A 21,852-nucleotide genomic window follows, 5' to 3' on the forward strand; every position below is an offset into this window, starting at 1 on the left:
ACTGGTTGAGTTGAGCGCTCTTAAACGCTAGACCTATCTTAGTACTTACCCAAGTACTATGATAGGTTTAGCGTTTAAGAGCGCTCGAGCGCTTTCACTTTAGGGCGTTAGAAGCGCGACAGCAGCGCGGCAGCGGCGTTTTTATAATGTGAAGGCATGCATCCGCTGTCAAACAATATAAAATTTTCAGCAGCGCGTCTGTCGCGCGTTTGTCGCGCTGCTAAATCGCCTAAATGTGAAAGCGGCCTAACTGATTGCGGTCTTGTTCTGCATAAAAATAAATAAAGAAAGAATGTAAAACATGCTGTTACCTCCTTGTTCTCCATGACGGCTGCGACCTTCTTCCCATCCTCGACTTTTTCGAAGCTGTCCAGCCAGTTGTCATTCTCGGCGATGGACACGATGTCTTCAGCAAAGTTCTTGAAGAACCCTTTGGTTTTGGAGTAAAGGGTGATGTCGCTGCAGGTCGCCGCGAAGCCCGGGTCGACATCTTCGTAGACCCGCGACATTTTCTGGAAAATAGAAAGCAAAATTAAAATTGTGTGGGTATTTATTTTTAGGGTAAGGTAACATTTTGAACATAGGCCTCCCCCAATTTCTAGATCGGCTGGATGGTAGCGGTCTGCATGCAGAGCTTTCTTGCTACCTTTATGACGTCCGTGTGTCCCTATGGATAGAAGTCCTACGCTGCACTTGCCGGTTCGAGGTCTCCATTCCAGAACTTGGCTGCCCCATCGGCCATGATTACTTAGTTAATACGTCAGTCACAAAGCAGTTTACATCGTCAAAATGAATATAGATTTGCATAAGTCGATATAGACTAGAGACAATATATTAGGTAGGTAGGGTAGTAATAGAGTACTTATTATAGTAAGAGGTTATAGCACAGAATAATAACAAGTACTACGTACAGAAGTTTTACTTCGCGAAGGTATTTTAAAAAATGTATGCACAATGTCATTAACAATATGGTGTAATTTAGCCTGTCTCAAGAGTCAAGCACCATTTTGTTGACAAACGTCAGTGATCGGCACTGCGCCGAAGCTATAGGGCTGACTTCGGTAAAATGATGTGACGTGAGGTGCCAAACTGCGGAAAATGGCGAAGGAAATACATGATTTAGCATGAATTATCATGAATAATATTAACTACTTAGTATTTACCTCTCAGTGTCTTGAGGCAACTTAAAAAAGTACATTCTGTGATTTTATTATTATTTAGGCAGTTAAATACTGCACAGTATTTAGTACACCATTTTCTTTATTTTCTTCCATCATACACAAGAATACGCGTGCGTGAGTCAATGTTCGCTCGTATGTGAGGCCTTGTCGAATAGTATCCTGTAGGTGGGCCCATCGTGCGTGTTTTGTTTTCGATGTAAACTCGCGGAGATGAACAGGCCTGGTTATAGTAAGAAACCGCACAGCAGAATAATTCTAATTCAACATTGAAATAAAATCGAGACGTGTAAATCAATTAGTTTGTTCGCTTCCAGAGGCAGCGAAAGGTCAGCAAAAACACTTTTCAAAACAAAGCAGGGTAAGGTCAGAAAAACGCTTTATGGCATCCCGCAGACTACAGACTTTTAGTCGGTCGATATTTGGGTCAGGCCATGTATGTTAATCAGTATAAACAAGTATGAAAGTGGGCACACTACACCGGTTTTAAAATTGAAAGATGACCCAACTATCGGCCAACTAAAAGTCGATGGTCTGCGGGGAGTCTTATTTTTCCCAGTTGGACGGCATTTACTCACTCAGTTGCCTGCGCTCGTTACCCGACACAACTCCAATTACCGTTATTATTTGAACTAGTTAATTGTTTCGTTTTTTTTCATCTCCCGACAAAACACTGGAGTAGAAGTAACCGAGTTCAAATGAATCAAGTCGCAATGCAAATAACATGGAAAAATGAGTAAAAAAGATTCTTTTAAAAAACTTCGGAACCTATTCGATACAGGAAAGATATGAAATTGCATGAAATACTTCTAAATTAAATACGAGTTCATTACACGGCGATCGTTGACATGAAATTAAATGTTACAAATTGGACATATTTGGCGCGAGCTAGAAGTTAGAGTGCTTAAAAATTATTTATATTACATTGACTCCATTATGTCAAATAAAGTCACCACCAAATTCCTTGAGACGATTTCTTCAGTCCTTTGCAATAAAAAGAGAGCTTAAATTTCTAACCCTTCAAAAAGAAATAGGTATTGTAATATTATTCAAGTACAAATTAATCGATGGACAACAAGACCGGCGGCGACAAGTTGTTGTTTTTTAGACGGCATTAACCTATTGTGATTCTAATTTTATCGAGCAGAATGTTTCCAGTGCACTCGTAAATGTCAAATTGCGCCTCATGGCCGGTTTCTCAAAACAATGTACAGGCAACCGCACATTGAACTACACATTTTGTTGCGATTTAGCACCTTATCCCAACTCTATAGATACCTCTGTGTTTAGCTAGATTTGCCGTCGTCGGTACACTCGGAAGTCGTTCAGATATTTATCCAGTACTCATACAAAAACACAGGTAAAGTGCTAATTTAAACATTAACTAATCTATTTAAGGGTTTGTTAAATCTTTTTACGTCTCAATGGAATAATGTGCTACAAAATTTTGAAAACAAACGTTAATTGAAATACTAATTAGTCATGAAAAATATTTTTTTCAAGCAACCAAATCCAAATTCTAATTTTGGAATGTTAATTTAATACCTAGATTTTATCGTATTATCCTTTAATCCCCCACTGTTTTCGGGTAAGAGGTGGGGCACTCGGCAAAATATTTATAGCCGTTAAGTAACTTAACAAAACATTAACTAACTAATAGAGTATGGTGAAACTGGATATAAGTACAGGCTACAGTCGCATTACTCAGAGTTTTCGTTCTATAAAGCTATCGAGTGTCAATTCCCACGAAAGTTTTGCACAATTGTGTAAAATAAATAGTAATATTATACCTAGGTAACTACTTGCGATTCAAGAATAGGACAAGGATATTAGGCTAGTCACAAATATTATATTCTAATGGGCTATGAATCCCTGCGAATTGTGGCATAAAATAGAAAGCGTGGTTTTCCTCAAAAAAAGTCTAAAAAAATGTGATGTTTTTGATAAATTATCAAAATAACAGTACGTATTTGTACTCGTAATAAGTACCTATCAATCCATAATATTCCATAATCATCAATTTCATTGGAAAATTATCGCAACAGGAGCCTATCATTACGTTATCACGTAATTTATGTCACAAAATTACATAATTGTACAGACAAATTATGGAAAAAGATAAAATAAAAGCTGGAATATTGTCTACTAGCTTTTGCTTGCGGCTTTCCCCGTGTTAATTTCGCTCTGCCACAAATTATTTCGCGCCCGTGTGGATTTCCAATAATTGGGATACATCTATACTTTTTCCTAGGTTTTAAACTAGATCGATTCAGCGTTATAGAGTAACAAACATTCATCCATCCTCAAAAACTTTCACATAATTAGCCGCCCACAACTTCGTACGCGTGGATCCCGTTTTACGCCCTTAGCGGTTGAATTTTACAAAATCCCATCTTAGTGAGCTAATTTTAATAGGAGGGTTTGAGACTCCTAACACTTGTAATTTCTGAGTTTTCGCGATGAGTGAGTGAATGAGTCAGTCAGTGAGACCTTTCGATACATAGGAACTATAGGAAGGTATACGACGATTATTGAAAGGAGATTGTAAACTCCACGCTCCCCAGTGGAGTCGTTTAGTTCTCCAACCTACATTATGAAAATGGTTTCGATCTCTGAGGAACACTACACATCGTGTAAGTTTACGGAGCGACTTATAAATTCAACGAAAACGAGCTATAATTTGAATTAAATCAATTTTTTATGTTAAACACAAGAAAATGGGAAATACGGGAAAGCTAGTACGTAATTGTTAAAACACATTTACTTACATGAATATCTGTTTAACGTTTTTGCCTTAATATGTGGAGCGAGTTCTGGAAATTATTTTACTTCCCGAAAATAATTAGGTATACCTACCTACACACAAATTACTTGTTTTTAAAATAATATTAGCACTTGCACCTAGAAATATGTTTATTAATTTACGTGACGTTTATTCTGAACGATATCTTTGAGAGGCGTAAAATTTAAAAAAGTTAAAAACTTTGATTTCAAAAATAGTATGCTCTAAGTGCCAGCTGTAAGCTTTATTTTTAGGCAATACACTTTATGAGAGGAAAATAGGTTATTAAATTATTACCTAAATGTATCGGTCCCAAAAATAAAGGTTACTTACCGGTATTGTTACTGAGGCAACAAACGCGTATTATATTATTTTTTAAGTGACATAGAATATTGTGATTTTAATATTATGTTAATATGTGAACAGGCTTTAAAATTAATTAAAAAATTACCTTGCTTGTTTACCAAGTCCAGCCGATGATACTGGCCGCTACTCGCGCTTCCCTGGCTAAAATTAACATGGCGGCTCGCTGCAATGAGTGTTCTATTTCTGAAACCAAATCTGTGGCGCGAACTGCCGCCATAGAGTAAACAACGATTTCATGATTCGAATCTGCTGCCATCTATACACAATCCCATCAAAAACAATACTTGTCAAAAAAACCAAGTCTCGCAACTCAGTTGTTCTACGGTAAAAAGTTGTGAGATCCATGTAATACCAAGTCCAGGCCAGGAAATCTTTAACGTTTTACATAAATATATTGACTTGGCCATCGCACTAAATAATTTAATTTACACGTGTTTTCATGCGATGGCCAAGTCAATATATTTATGTAAAACGTTAAAGATTTCCTGGCCTGGACTTGGTATTACATGGATCTCACAACTTTTTACCGTAGAACAACTGAGTTGCGAGACTTGGTTTTTTTGACAAGTATTGTTTTTGATGGGATCTCATTTCTTTTTGTATTTTGTAGACAGCAGTTATGTATCTAGAAAACTGGACCGAAATTGAAAAATTTTACTCGACTTGGCGGTTGCACTACCGTGCCCCCAAATATAATTTCTTTTTGTATTTTGTAGACAGCAGTTATGTATCTAGAAAACTGGACCGAAATTGAAAAATTTTACTCGACTTGGCGGTTGCACTACCGTGCCCCCAAATATTTTAGTTTTTCCTTGATTCATACACCAAACACTACTTATATTCCAAATTTGAAGCTTCTAGGTCTGCTAGAAGTGCCTTAGAGTTTTGATGATCGGTGAGTCAGTGAGTCAGTGAGTCAGTCAGTGAGTGACAAAATTAAGTAACTTTGACCCGTTATAATTCTTAAACTACTGGTTCAAATTGAATGAAATTTTAAATATACCGTGTCTTTACAATGCCTGCATAGCTAATGAAAATTCAGCCTTCTAGTTTTATCCACAACGAAGTTACAGGCGGTCGAAAATGGCCTGAATTGCTTCGAGAAAAGGATGGTACGGCCGTGCCGCTTTTTTGCTCGACTTGGTGGGGGCACTGCCGTGCCCCCAGATATAGCAGAGCTACGTTTGGCATTTGTTTTTTATGCTCCTTGCGCGCGTGCCAGGAAAATAATTAAGAGAAAAAAATACTGCTAGATTTTTAAAAAACATGTGGTGTACTGTTTGACAGGTGATAATGAATTATCTATTGTATGTTTTTTGTCAAGGCCTAATTACATTGTTATTAACTTAACACAATCGCACAAAATTGTATCATTATTACAAAAAAAAATTACTGTAAGAATACATCATATTGTAATATTGATTCATATAACCAATTAAAGAAATAAGTATCAATACACAATAAGCGGACTATCTCGTTTCTATAGAAACGCAGGTGGGGGAGAAGTTCGCAATAATAATATGATGAAAAGCAATTCGTATACATATTAAGTTTCAAATTTAATAATTCTGATATATTCGTGTTTAAATCTATATCGATATTTTCAAAGTTATGGTGGTTCAACAGATTCCAAAGCCACAATTAAGAAGACGGATGGTGTTTGACCTAACGTCAAATAACAGGATGACTGATGTTAGCACGGTATAGATTCGGTGCCGTTCCCTGCTTCATCAATCAGTCATCATTAAAAGGTTTGATATGTTTGTCATAACGTGTAAATGACACGTTATTGTTTTGTTATTTATTTGCCTATCTGTGATAGCGTGGAAACCAGTGCACTAGGCTAAACACTTACCTCATCTAAGTATTACAATCAGTGTAGATGCTTAAAATAGGTTTGCTTTGAACTGCAACTTATAGTTTGAAGGTAACAATGGGAAAAACGACATGTGAACGTAATTTTATGTGACTAGGTACGATCCAATTACAGTTAAACGTATTGTTTGAAAACTATCTTAGCAAAACCTTGTTTGTTTACGGGTTAACATGAATAATAACTTTTCTGCCCCAACGGCCATCGTCTCTACGAGCTATGTGCCCCGCCCACTGCCACTTGGTTTTAGCAATTCTGCGAGCTATGTCGGTTACTTTGGTTCTCCTGCGGATCTCCTCATTTCTGATTCGATCACGCAGGGAAACTCCAAGCATGGCCCGCTCCATCGCCCTTTGGGTGACCTTGAGCCTTCTTATGAGGCCCATAGTAAGCGACCACGTTTCAGATCCATAAATCAACACTGGCAGCACACACTGCTCGAAGACTTTTGTCTTGAGACACTGCGGTATTTCGGACGTGAGTATATTGCGTAGCTTCCCGAACGCTGCCCAGCCGAGTTGGATTCGACGATTGACCTCTTTCTCGAAGTTGGCCCTACCTAACTGGACTGTTTGTCCCAGGTATACATAATGAAGAATGTTCACTAATTTTGTTTTTTAGCTTTCTGTATTCTCTGTTAAAAATAAAAAATACACGTGAAAGAATTATTTCGATACGTCAATTAGTTTCCAAGATATTGAATTTTAAAAGTGCGGGCGGCGGCCGGCCCGCCATTTTATGCGCGTGACGTCATTTTACAACGACTGGCTCATATTTGTATGGGTGGAATCTTGCAAACTGAATTTAGACCCACTTCCAGGCAACCGATTAAGCTGAAATTTCGCAAACACATGTGATTTGGATGACCATGCAATATTATGATGACATGGAGCTGATCTGATGATGGAGCTGGAAGGTGGCCATAGGAACTCTATAATAAAACGACTTAAATGCATCGAGTTTGGGCTCGTTCGTTTTGTATTGATGAGTATTTTAATTCTATATAGTAATCGGGGTCTAATGATGGAGCTGGAAGGTAATTCGCAATAAAACGACACAATCGCATCAAGTTTGGGTTTGGTTCAATTTTAATTTCTGTGATGGGTCTGGGTGTTAATATGTACCTATAATAAGTTTATATTTACAAAAAAAAAAAAATTTAAGCATGTTTATATCCGTTTTCTAGTGAGCGGACGCTGTGAATGTACGTCACACGGGGTCACGTGACCGTCGGCGGGACTCAATATTTAAGCGAACTTTGAATGCCTATAAAATCATAACTACTGGGTATTTTTGAATGAAATAAAAACTAATGTATTTGTAAATGTAAAATCTTAACTGTAACATAGGTTTCAAGTGATTTTGCATACCTAGTAACATTCTCAATTGTCAACAACTTCGAGTGTAGAGTCTCCAACCTTCAAAGGAGTGGGTGCGACACGGACATTAGACATGATTTTTGTCTTGTCCATGTTCATTTTGAGACCCACTTGAGTTCTCGAGTGGCGACCACGGGCTGGAAGACGTAGCGTGGGCAGGCCTCCTACTAGGTGGACCGACGATCTCGTAAAGGTCGCGGGAAGAGCCTGGATGCGGGCAGCGCAGGACCGTGCATTGTGGAAAACCTTGGAGGAGGCCTTTGTCCAGCAGTGGACGTCATTTGGCTGAAACGAACGAACGAACGATGAATAATAAAGTTTGCTCTTAGCATGTAACCAAATGTTATTGTACCTTCATAATCTAGTTTGTGGTGTATCTAATCTTGTTGGTGATCTTTTAAGTAAATAAATAAGAAATAAGTACAAATTTTCAACAATACTTATAAGAAATAACATTGCTTAAACTGATAAAATGAAATGTTTTCGGTTTCACTTTAATAATAAGTACAGCAAACTTACCGAAAGCCGTCGGAAAATATTTGCCAAGGAAAATTTTCAGGCGCTTTATATTTATCTTGGTTCGGAGAAAAGTATCTGAATTAAGATTTTGTGTAGTTATTATACTCTGTAACAATTCAAAGTTGTATTTAGAAGTATATTGATATAAATACCCTAACATACACTTGCTTTTAAATTAATGTGCTGAATTTCTTTTTCAGCTAGGTAAGCAGCTCCGACTACAGAAAATTAAATAACCATCACGATTGACATTTATTGTTGTGCGTGCAAAGTAATAACGTAATTATTTGAAACACATGGTTTTGTTTTTTAATGTTTACCTACTTTATTGGTTTGTCAGCTTATAATTTAAAATTGAAATTATAGCCGAGTGGGTTGTGTACCTAATACTAGGTTACGAGTAAACCAACATAGGTATATAATTGAATAAGTAAGATATATGTAAAATTATATACTTACTTAGGTACACCAACAGACGAGACGCAGCATGCTGGCGTATTATTTTCTTAACAGAAATATGACGTTTGTGTATAGTTGCACTGTACTTTCTAGGCTGCCTTATTATACTCGTATCCTACGATTAATCAGGGGCATGAAATAAAATTAGTAGTATGCAAGACAAGGTGGATCGACGATCTGGTGAAGGTCGCGGGATGTACCTGGATGCGGGCCACGCAGGATATCCTTGTGGAATCCGTGGGAGAGTTCTTTGTGTCAGCAGTGAACGTCATTTAAATTGCTTGGATCTTCAACGTATTTACAAAAGTAGATTAGTGTTTAAGTAAATAATTCTTGCTCATATATTTGAGCTGTGAGCGCGGACAAATTAGCACCTAGTCGCCGAAACGTTCGAGTACCGCGTGACTTCCATACTGGAGGCACTGGAGCGCCATCGGTAGGTCAAGGCTTCATTTCAGAGTAAATTATTAGTTGGTTATCATCATTTTCTCTAGCCAGATCCTTGGGCTTCACTAGTTGGGTTGGGTCACCGCCAATGTCAAAGCTGTAATGGAGTTGCAGCGGTAGGAAGTGCAGTATTCAGCCTAGTTCTTAATGTAAGGATCGTGAGCCTGTTTTCTCACTTAGGCCTGATTCACCTGAGGAACATGACCAAACTTTTATCCGAGAATAACTCCTGGTAGGTATAACTGGCACAATTACAGTTTTAGGAATATTTAAAAGCAAAACGCGTTACCTAAAGTCTTACACCAGAATGTTCTAATATACTCTGGAAGATATTATAAACTTCAGACAGAGCCGTGAGCAAGAGCGTGCTGCAGGTAAAGTAGCTCGACGTAGAAATGACAGCTGTCAAATAGGATGAAAATGTTACGTCGAGCTCGCACGCTAAGCTCACCCCTTGCTGCATGCAGGTATTGAAACTTTCAAAATGTTAGAAGTTGCATAATAACCGCACTTTAGTTATTGTTTTACACGAGAAGTCTGCTTATGAGTTGTTAAAACTAAATCTGAGTTGCTTGTGAAGATAGTAAAGATCGATTTAAGCCTCTCTATAAGAGGATTTACTCGAGCTTGTTTCGAACATTCTAGTTAGCACAATGTTGGAAGATTTTTTAATAGCTAATGAACCACTAGCTTTGGCCCGCGGCTTCACCCGCGTGAAATTTAGTTTGTCACAGATCGTTATAAATTATAGCCTATATGTTATTCTGAGTTATAAACAATAATATTGTAAAGTTTCATCAATATCCGTTCAGTAGCTTTTGCGTGAAAGAGTAACAAACATGTTAACATCCAGACTGGATTAGTAGGATAATAGGTAATTATGATTGATATGATACTAATTTCGGTGTTAATTTGTTTTAATAAGTATTCAATGTAAGATCGCAAGTCGCAGAGTACATAAGCATGAATAATGTAGGATTTAATTCTCTGGGAGAGCTTTCTCCAATAAAAACATCTTTTTTATGCAATACCCTTTCGAAATTTTATGTTCAGGTTTACCTGCGAGACCTGAAAGTATTTGCCGATTCTAACGATATTTCTTTGATATGTTAATCACTGTTTACGTTTAATTTTCATCTAAAGGTAAAATTACAATTCTAAAAATACTCTTTGTGTCATCGTCACGTTTTTAACCACTCATTTTTAGGGTTCCGTAGCCAAATGGCAAAAAACGGAACCCTTATAGATTCGTCATGTCTGTCTGTCCGTCCGTCCGTCTGTCCGTCCGTATGTCACAGCTATTTTTTCCGAAACTATAAGAGATATACTGTTGAAACTTGGTAAGTAGATGTATTCTGTGAACCGCATTAAGATTTTGATGCAAAAATAAAAAAATAATAATAAATATTGGGGGCTCCCCATTCTTAGAACTGAAACTCAAAAATTTTTTTTTCATCAAACGCATACGTGTGGGGTATCAATGGATAGGTATTTAAAAATTATATCGAGGTTTCTAAAATATTTTTTTTTAAACCGAATAGTTTGCGTGACAGACGCTTCCAAAGTGGAAAAAAGTTGCCCCCCCCCCTCTAACTTCTAAAATAAGAAAATGAAAGATCTAAAAAAAACATATGATGTACATTACTATAAAAACTACCAACGAAAATTGTTTTGAACGAGATCTAGTAAGTAGTTTTTTTTAATACCTCGTAAATCCTAAACCGCTTATTACCGCGTAATCTTTCATACAAATAACTTAAATTAAAAAAATAATAATTTCATAAATCAATGGTACGGAACCCTTTGTGCGTGAGTCCGACACGCACTTGGCCGGTTTTTTTATGAAAAACTAGCGGCCGCCCGCGACTTCGTACGTGTGGATCCCGTTTTACCCCCTTAGGGGTGAAGTTTCTTAGCCTACGTCATAACATCTACCTGCATGCCAAACAGCCCGATCCGTCAAGTGGTTTTTGCTGTGCGTTGATAGATCACTATGTCAGTCAGTCAGTCAGTCAGTCAGTCTGATATATTCTGTTTTGATATATTTAGATAAAATACAAACTAAAAAGTCGCTCCTCATTATAAAGTAAAGGTAGTAATGTAGCGACACAAAACAATGGAACTGTCTATTGAAGTGTTAAAAGCGACATCATTAACGATGGAAGAGCTATCCGAGATAATAGGAATTGTTTTCTAATGGATCCAAATGTAGTTTATATTTGAAAACTTGTATTTCTTACGGGTAAATTGAAGGCTTTGTCAGTGGTGATAATGTTTGTTTAAATAGTGCCGGTAATATTTATTCTGGTATAAAACACGGTTGCGGATTTGAATCCCACTAGGGTCAGATATTAGATTGATGAGCATGAATAAATCCGAAGTTATGAAATATGCAATATAATAAGCCTGTTAAGGCTTGGTATTTCTGCTAAAGTAGGTATTTCGCGCTGTCAAAATCTGCGCGCGCAATACTTCGCCGAAGACAGCGCGCCAAAGAGCTCTCGCGGCTACACAGTATAGAAATACGCAGTTTAGAAATACGCAGTTGGTTAGGTTAGGTTGACTTCCTTCCGTTCAAGCGTCACACTCACAGCACTTTCTAATACAAATCATATCCAAGTGATACAAATTAAAACAACTTTCAAAATTTTTGGGAATATATTTTAGAATCGAATAAATATAGAATATAACTGCCAAAGTAAACACGGCTCAAAGAGGCGTGGCGTCACCCGACCTTCCGGAAGTTCCGCGCCGGCTAAAAGAATTTCAAGATTACGTCACCCGACCTATCGGTAGATCCTCGGGAGCTTGAGCGATTGGAAAAACATTTTATAATCAGTTACTCGTAGTAGCGATTATTTAGAGCTTGGATAATAAAATATAGTTGTTGCAATTCACAAAGCTTTGCATGTGGTTAATTACATTAATCAGTACACGCATCAATTTTGTTCAGTCTTTTTGTTTATTAATAAATAAAAATATCACACTAAAATTGCATACATATTTGTTTGTATTGGTCTGGGTGTTTTCTTTCCATAATTTATGTATAACGTATGTACGGGGCTCTGTATCGAAAATCACTATGAGCAATGAGCATCACACACTGTTACCTGGAGTGCATTACCGCAGCAAAATTTTTATAAATGTTGTGCTTTAGAGAGTCGAGAGTATAGCAGATAATTAGTCCATCGTAAGCAGAAATTTGTCAATTGGGCGGGGCACATAGCTCGTAGAGACGATGGCCGTTGGGGCAGAAAAGTAATCGAGTGGCGACCACGGGCTGGAAGACGTAGCGTGGGCAGGCCTCTTATTAGGTGGAGCGACGATCTCGTAAAGGTCGCGGGAAGAGCCTGGATGCGGGCAGCGCAGGACCGTGAATTGTGGAAAACCTTGGAGGAGGCCTTTGTCCAGCAGTGGACGTCATTTGGCTGAAACGAACGAACGAACGAACGAGCAGAAATTTGTCCACTAATAGCAACATTTAAATTATAGTTTTAAAGTTATTGGCTAGAAGATTCTTTTATCTTGCAGCTTAGACCTTTAGCTACAGACCTTAGACAGTATTTTTGAAACATTCTTACGCATGGTGGAGGAAGGGACGCTCTAGAGCAGTGGTTCTTAACCGGTGGTCCGCGGACCACTGGTGGTCCCTGGAGGCATTCCAAGTGGTCCACGATGTGCACTTGCACACCTTGGTCAAAACCACTTTTAACTGATTTTTGTATTGCAGTCAAACTGGTTTTGACCGATTATGAGGTGGTCCCTGACAAGACAGAAATTTGGTAAAATGGTCCCTCATGACTTAAAGGTTAAGAACCACTGCTCTAGAGACTCAAAACTACAAGGACACACATGAACTCCAGTTTTAAATCCGTTGATATCTGCTGCATCTGCCATGTTTTTGGCTATAAGATTCTTCTATCTTACGGCTTAGACCTTTAGCTACAGACCTTAGACAGTATTTTTGTGAAAATTCTTACGCATGGTGGAGGAAGGGACGCTCTAGACACTCAAGTCTACAAGGAGTCACATCAACTCCAGTTTTAAATCCGTTGTCATCTGCTGCATCTGCCATCTTTTTGGCTAGAAGATTCTTCTATCTTACAGCTTAGACCTTTAGCTACAGACCTTAGACAGTATTTTTTATTATTTATTAGTGTCAGTGTGCTCTTCTAAAGAGTGTAAGACGATTGTATGTAGGTACTATTAAAATGTAATTTTAACTCATTGGTTTTGTCTCATATTTGAGGAATGTACTATGTATCATGAGTAGAGTCTTCGTTTAAAAGGATGCGAACGATTTAAATTTCAATAGGTAGACAAAATTGATAATTCTTAATTATCAAAAATTTTAGCTTTCTCCAGTAACACTGATATTATTATACTGTGACTCATCAAAGTCATTATTGTCAAAAATATTGACAAATCGCGAACTGTCACGGCCAAAAAACTACACGCGTCCGTCCTCCGTAAGCGCCACCGCGCGACTGATTGAGATTGTCCAAGCCGTCATGGACGATTTTTTCCACATTTTTTAACATTGTAACTAAATAAGACGCAATATAAAAATTTCATCCGTTAAAAGCCCTCAAGTTATTTCTGAACTTTAGTTTAGTAAAAGATTTAGAACCTCAAATCGCTTATTTTAAAAATAAAACCATAAATAGAAAACGAATAGAGGTAACTTTGGGAATATATTCTATCGAGTCAACTTCATCAAATCGTGTTTCCATCCGTTAATAGCCCTAGAAAATATCCTCAACTATGCCCAATAAAAATCTTAGCCTTTAATTTTACTGTTTAGTACCTCAAAAATGGAAAATGAAAACCTCATTTTCGCCATTTTCTCTGCTACCCGGCCTTAACTTACCAAAACTCGACACAATAATAAAAGTGATAAAGCGCGCCAAAGCTATAAAGAAGACACTCGTGACGTCAAGGAGTGCTTAAAAGTGTAGCAATTTGTGACGTCACGCGAAACTTCAACGCACTTTAACTTGGTTGACGTGTCCAATACTTTTTGATAAATAATTGACGGACTAAAATATTGTTTTGGAAAACTAGCCTGCGTTAGAATTTGATGTTTTAGACTAGAATTTTATATTTTTGCCTATACAGTACGCGACAAAACCAGACCTCTTTTGACAAAGTAACATTTGTAACCTTGATTGCTTCACAACGTATTTTTTTTCTATTATTTTCACCGTGAATCTAGGTAGGTATTACGAACTTGAATAGGTACTTACCTACCCCACTAGGGCTTCCAATCCCGCACCCCATACTCGATCCCGGTATTGGCGGGAGTTGGAATTCAAATCCCGCGGGATTCCGGTATTGGCGGGATCCCGCATATAATTATAAAAAATATTATGTGAGGCAAATAAAACAATACATTAATCAAATTAAATAAACGTAATTTCACTTTAATTAACGTTAAATGAGATCAATCAAATTACACTTCAATTACTGAGATCAAATATAAAAATACAATCAAGAACAACAGAAAAAAACAGCTGAATGATAAAGAATTATTTAGTTTCTTTCATATTTTTTTATCATTCAATGGAAATGTTTGCGAAGAAAACATAGCATGTCTGAAGTGTCGTCTGCCAAACTGCAGCGTATTTTAGACGCAATATAGCCAGCAGCAGAGAAGGCTCTTTCGGCTTCCAGACTAGTCGGTGGTATTCCTTTTAAAGAATTATATAAATTTATTTATTTATTTATTTATTTAATGAAAGAAACATACAGCTTTTATATTACATATAGGTACAGGAAAAAGTTTAGTTTATTCATAAGCCAAAAAAGTTTCCAATGTTAATTTATCAATAGCGAAGACATATTATAAAAAGTTTCGTAGTAATTTAACTAGGTAATTTCGTTCATCAGAAACAAGATAATCCCACTTAAACGTGGTCAACCTTCTTAACATGTGAAGTAAAAACACGCAGAGAACAATTGAATATATCAATGTGACTGTATCGAACATTATGTGTGTTGCAAGCACGAACAAGAAATCTATTCTTTGAATAATTAGTTCTACAAATAGGAACAGAGAAAACTGCATTGGAGCGGGCACTGAGCCTGGGGCACCTGAATGACACTCGGCTGAGAAGGAAGGATGAATCTATGTAGTCATTTAAAATTTTAAACAAAAATACTTGATCCCTATGTTCACGTCTTAATTCTAATGACTGAAGCTGCGCTGAATGATCCCTAAACAAGTATTTAAGTCTTTTTAAGAATTTGTTTTGTATCCTTTCCATCTGATCAATATACTCGTAAATGTGAGATATTTCCCCATTGACCCTCCGGACTCATAAAGAGTAATTTCTTTTTTTATGATCGATTCGAGACTGTTAGCTCGAGATGGTGACGGGCAAATTACGTTACATGCTGATGATATAGTTAACTCCAACTCCTCTTGTAAAGTAAGATCAGGATCAGATGGCGAAACTTCACAGTTGTTTGTCCCTTGAAGAAGACCTTCCTCGTCATACCCCACTAAAGTTCTTTTAAACAAAATTCTGTATGCTGAATGGACTGTTGCAATGAACTCTAGTTTTAAGTATGCAATACAAGATACATTTAAGCAACCAGCTTTCGGCCGGTGCAAGTCTGACTCCCAGCAAGCGAAACTTTGGTGTTAACTGTCGCCCAAACTAGTTTACAATTCCAAGTGTTTGGAACTATGTAAAAATGCAGATGCAAGCCATCCTGGAAATAACGGACTTAATTACTTTAGTTAATTGTGTTTTTTATTTTTTATTTTTATTTATTTATTAGGAAACTCAACAGCTTGGTCGACAATTTACATGTTACAGAGTAGTACATTATATAACTCTAGCCAATTACAGAGTCTCACAGCTAATTTAAGTGTGTAGGAACAACAGAATAAATAATGTAATTTGTTATTTTAGGTTACAAAAATAAACAATAATGCAGATAAAAAAAAGCAAAAATAAAACAAGATGTGCTGGCTGGCGCATGGCGAGGATAGAAAGCTCCTAGACAACAGGAAATACAAAGACGAAGGTGTGATGTTTGGATTTCAGAATAAAGGATAAAAGAAAAAAAAATCTGTTCAATTGTGTCATAATTATGTCATATCCAACTCATACAATGGTAATGATTAGGTTTCATCCATATCCATGTATGCCTGAACTATTTGCTGTTTTAATGAACCCTTTGAGAGATTAAATAAATCTATTTCACTATGATTATTGTTATAGGTACTAAGCAAACGAGACATAACACAGTTCTTGGCATAGTTAGTGCGGTGCAAAGGCACATTGAACAAAGGAGTCTTGGCCGTGCGATACTTGGGGGTACGGAACTGAATTTGTTCAAGTAAAATAGGGTTATCAATATTACTATTTACAATATCATGTAGTAAAGACATGTCTAGTAACTCACGCCGAGATTTAAGAGGCATGAGTGAGTAGTGACGACAGTCGTCCTCGTAAGATACGCTATGTCTGTGGGTCTTGTAGTTAAGGTGCTTTACAAAAAGTTTTTGGATTCTCTCAATTCTGTCTATGTATTTATTGTATTGAGGAGACCATATGGCACTTGCGTATTCAAGGATACTTCGACAGTAAGCGTAGTAAACCACTTTCAAACTATGGATGTTTCTAAATGGCTTGCAAGATCTCATTAGAAAGCCTAAGTTGCGGTTCCCCATAATTATCACATTTGTAACCGCTTTTTTAATCTGTTCGTTGCAGATTCGTAATTTTTTGTTAAACAAGAGTTTTAGCTATATTAAACTGACAAACATAGATTGTTTTTATGGATTGTACGTACAGTCAGCAGAATGTGAAAGTAAAGTTAAAAACGGAGAAATCATTTCGTAGTAGGTTGACACGCTGTCGACTGTACAGGACTAAGTACGAAACCTTAAAAAGTAGTAAGTGAAAGTTTTGTAAGTATAAAAAATAAGGGTTGTTGCTTTTGTCCTGAAAACATTTTGCTACTTTCCCAACTCCAAACATGGCTTCTTCACAATAAGAATAAGAATAATTGTAAAACAATTTAGGTACCGTAGAATGGGGTTACTTTGGCCAATTTTGAACTTTGAAGGTCCATATCTTTTAAATTTGTGGGTGTAAAAAAATACAAAAAAAGTCTAATAATCGGTTTTTATAGCACTCTCGATTCGTGTAATAAAAAATGAAAAAATATAGCATTTTATATAAATAAAAAGTATGTGATCAAAGCTGAAAGAAGAATGGGGTTACTTTGATATCCCCAGATTTTATTGCGTAAATAGAAAGTAACCACAATTATAATACCAATAGATTTTAAAAAATCAAAATCTGACAACGGGATAAATAGTTATTGACATTTTTGTCATATGGGGTAACTTTGATCTAGTAAAAGTCATCAAATAATTAACTGTATTTCGTTACTAAAATGTTGGTATTAAAATTTTTGCATTCAATCAGTATTATTTATTGATTTTACGAACGAAAAGAACTTAGAAATAGTTAAACTTTACAAAATAAAAATTAAAAAATAATTATAAAAATAATTTGTCTTAAAAAAATCAATAATATTAAATTTATGCATCAAAACAATAAGAAAAGTCATATAAATTCACTTAAGTCATACAAGTTCTGCAATATCAATATAAAAAAAATTGCACACATTCAACGTTACTATCCAGAATTGAAAAAGGCTTTGGTTTTGGCAGGTAGATTAATTATTTCACTTCTCCTAATTTCAGATATATCATCGCGAACCAATTTGAATTCTTTTTTTATATTCAAAAAATTTGAAACCTTCGACTACCAGTGGATATTACCATTTAAAGAGGAGTACAGTCTCTGGGGATAATTTGATCATTTTTGATCAATCTCGCACCATATACCATATCAATGACACCCCGCATCAAACAAACTCAAGTCATTCCATTATCTTTGAAGTTAGAAAAACATTAAGCACTGTATGGGATAATCGATCATAGGCCACATGATGGAGTATATCTAGAAATTTCATTTTACTATTACATAAATAAGTACACATGAAGTTTTGCAACACAATTATTTAGCTATAAATAGAGAATAACATTCTATTAACCTTTTTTTAATAAAATTATAGGCGAATTTCCCGCGTGTTCTCAAATAAGGAATTGACAGTTCTTCAGTGTTACTAATCTAAAAAAAAAAACTACCAAATTGCGTTTCGTTTTACGCAATTCGTGATTTTATACAAAATGGAAGTTTCGATCAAAGTCATCCCGTGATTCAAAGTACCTATTGCTGCGTAATCACCCCTGAGTACGTCTGTAAAAGTTTAACGCCCGTATTCACAAACGATGCTTTCTTTGCATTGAATAAAGCTCTGTGATTGTCGTGTGTCACCCTGTGCGTCCACGCGCACTGTGAGATCTCATAGTAATGTTTGTGAATACGGGCGTAAAGCTTTCAGTCTTTGCAAAGTAGATGATACATACCTACCACTATGTAATACGCATATTATATACCTGATACCATTGAAACTACTACCATAGTATAATAATGAGTATTGCCTACCTACACAGTAATATACATAGGATCGCTAAAATCAAGTGGCAGTGGGCGGGGTACATAGCTCGCAGAGCTGATGGCCGTTGGGGCAGAAAAGTTCTCGAGTGGTGACCACGAGCCGGAAGACGTAGTGCGGGCAGGCCTCCTACTAGGTGGACCGACGATCTGGTGAAGGTCGCGGGAGGTGCCTGGATACGGGCGGTGCAGGACCGGACTTTGTGGAAATCCTTAGAGAAGGTCTTTGTCCAGCAGTGGACGTCATTCGGCTGAAACGAACGAACTAAATAAACATTTACTTATGTGTTTCCTTAGGCTAAGCACTTTGCCATATGATCGAAAACTGACTAGATTTTCTTGTGAAAATTGCATAAATCTTTCATATTCTGCGCCTTTCACAACGGAAGTAAGTTCATGTTGGCTAATACAGTCTGGTAGAGCAATTTACAAGGAATGGGTTTTAAAAATGTTTTAGTTTTGTGAAAACTCGCGGAGCGTGTGCCTCTGAAGTCTAAATGCAGTAGGTACGAATGGCGACAGCGAATTGTATTTATTATTTTTAAGATTAGGTAGGTATTTTAATATTATTTAAATTAAATGCAGACGTTTTCACGATTACGCTATTCCATAATCATAATTGCATAGCGAAAAACGTTTGCAAGGCTTTATAGTTATTAAGATGCGAATGTTGAAGTTATTGTTAATATGATATTAATATGTTCATTATTTTAATTATTTAATTTTACGTTTGTCTAGCGTGGGGTGTAGGTCAAATCCTCCATTGGACGATAGGAAATTAGAGTCATAGAAGTGTATACTAAATGACTGGTGATATTGTCAAGGATGAACATTGATTATTGTTAATTAAGGTAAACGGCTACTAGTTCGTGATAGTACGTAAGTTCGTAAGTTTTTTTTGTAGCTCAAATAATAAGCAAATGGAATATTATTTATAAAAATTCTTCATTACTACAAAAACTCTATTATTTAAGCTATCTAAACAACCAAGTACCAACATTGTGGCGCCAAAAATGAGAGCAATACGAAGCTTCAAACTCTCAGAGAGCCAAAAACAGCCGTGAGGCTTGCAAAGGTTGCTCTCACCGTAAGGTTAGCGCTCCAACTTCTTAAGCTTATAAAAAGGCGAAGGAACGTCCATTTAAATAAAACTTGTAATAGTGGTTTCATGTGTTCTTTGACAATTGATTTGGCTTAGAAAAAAGTTAAATGAAAACTTAGAATTCCTTTAAAATTGCGATTAATTGACTCACGAAATAGCGTACATATTATTTTTCGGGTGTCCCCTATTTCGTGACACTACCGAATCAAGGATATTATGGATAACATTTTGATGCTTGGTTTTTAAATAATTATTTATGATAATTTAAATGTAAGTTACGAAACAAATAATGCATTTATTTAAATTTCTCATGACCTAAATTCGGTATATGTTTCGTTCACTAGAATTTATATGACACGAGTTTGAAGTTCACATATATGACCAATTTTAAGATAAATTAGCATAAGTAGTACCAGCATAATTTTGGTTTTATTTCGAATTGTTTTATTTATCTTTGTTTATTTGTGTTGTATATGGGATAGATAATAGTTAATTGACACATTTTGACAATAATCCATGAATTTTACTTGGGGAATTTGGAATAATCAGTATCACGAAACAAGGAACCGTATTATTGTTACTTTTTTCCAAGTTCGTGTTATATAAATGTATGGTGTTAGATACTTTTATGACACATACCATCTAAGAAATCGACATATTTTTTAGTTTTTAATACTTACCTACTTAAGAAATTAATTAATTAATTATTTACTTTTTATTATGAGTCATTGGGTTATCATTAGTATCTGGGGTTATTTTCAGGGGGGGGGGGGGTAAGTCCCCCCCACATTTCTAATGGTTATATAAATATTTTCACATACCTATCGCTAGAAATAACAAATCAAAATTTTATGGGTACGAAGGGGGGGGGGGGTAAGTTCCCCCCCCCCCCCTACATTTCTAATGGTTATATAAATATTTTCACAGATTATTAGAATAAACAAATCAAAATATTATACTAGACACATTATTTCTTATGAATATTTCAGGTAAGTAATATCGTCAATTTCACATAATTATTTTATTGTAAATTTTTAATATCGTTTTTAAATTTATTAAACCCTTAATCATTATTAAAATATCCTAACTGGATGCATAAAACCTTATCCCGAAATAGGGGACATGAGTTCACGAACTTAGAAACAGACCAAAATTTTGTCACGAAACAGGATCCAAACAAGAGGTCCGCAGAACAATTAATATAAAAAAAAGTTCAAACTATATAACTATTAATTATGTATTAACTTACTGTCAAAAGACCAAAGTTTAGCATACAAAAGCTTTCATACTGATATCATGCTTGGTTATTTTTAAATAAAATGTTAAAGTCGTAAGAGCCTTAATATACCGAAGTAGGGGGCACTTACCTTAGTATGTAAACTATAAATAAATGTTTTATATGAATTTTTATTTGTCTTTTACTTAAGTGTGTGGTAATGCTTACGTCATTGTTCCTGAATCGATCAAGCCCCAAGGTAAAAATAAATGACATATGTAGTCACAGGTCAATCTATCAAAGATCACAGCTACCATCTTTCGGGCGAGATTAACGCCCGTATTCACAAATGATAGTAAATTGAACGCACAGCGTTGAATAGAGCTCTGTGATTGGTTCATGTGTCACTCTGTGCGTCCACGCTCACTGTGAGATCGCATAGTAATGTTTGTGAATACGGGCATAAGATCAATACCAGTCCAAGCAATTTTGAGAAAACAAATTCTTCAGAAAGAAGGAAGTGCAGGAGGTATTTCGGTGCACAGTCGCATCACGGCAACAATTTGTGGGTTGAGTAACCACGGTTGGCCACGTACGTTAAACTACAGACATCGTCATTAGAGCACTAAAATGCTGCTGAATGACCAAATAACAATAAGTTTTAACTTTCTATGTGAACAATGCATTTTATTGCAATAAATAAATAATATTCAAGTTTTTGGTTATAGTGGATTGTGATGTGATTATGACTGAGATGTTGTATCAATGTCCTTAAAATATGTTCATGCGTTATATGCACATTTAAAATAAGTATAATATTTGAAATGATTATCTTTTGGTAATTATTGTTAACTACTTAATTTATTATTAATCTGCCTAAATCATCATCATCATTAATATTCTGTTTCAGAAAAAAAAAAAATCTAAACTAAATAGGTAGGTATGTTTTGTTTTCTGTTGTGTTGTATTCTATACCTATCTGATAG

At 36.1% G+C, this 21,852-nt stretch overlaps 1 protein-coding gene across 1 annotated transcript in view; it reads right to left on the reverse strand.

Moving 5' to 3' along the window:
* LOC135087141 (SET and MYND domain-containing protein 4) overlaps positions 1 to 4,506 on the reverse strand; it is a 60,435-nt gene extending 55,929 nt beyond the window's left edge. Inside the window, exons 1-2 of the mRNA XM_063981980.1 lie at positions 4,412 to 4,506; positions 312 to 512 (exon numbers count right to left, since the gene is read on the reverse strand). Coding sequence (XP_063838050.1) covers positions 312 to 509 — 198 coding nt within the window. The 5' untranslated portion in view covers positions 510 to 512; positions 4,412 to 4,506. The remainder of the gene's footprint in view (positions 1 to 311; positions 513 to 4,411) is intronic.
* Positions 4,507 to 21,852: the final 17,346 nt, after the last annotated feature.

The sequence above is a fragment of the Ostrinia nubilalis genome, chromosome Z (genome assembly GCF_963855985.1).
Source record: "Ostrinia nubilalis chromosome Z, ilOstNubi1.1, whole genome shotgun sequence".
Lineage (NCBI taxonomy): Eukaryota > Metazoa > Arthropoda > Insecta > Lepidoptera > Crambidae > Ostrinia > Ostrinia nubilalis.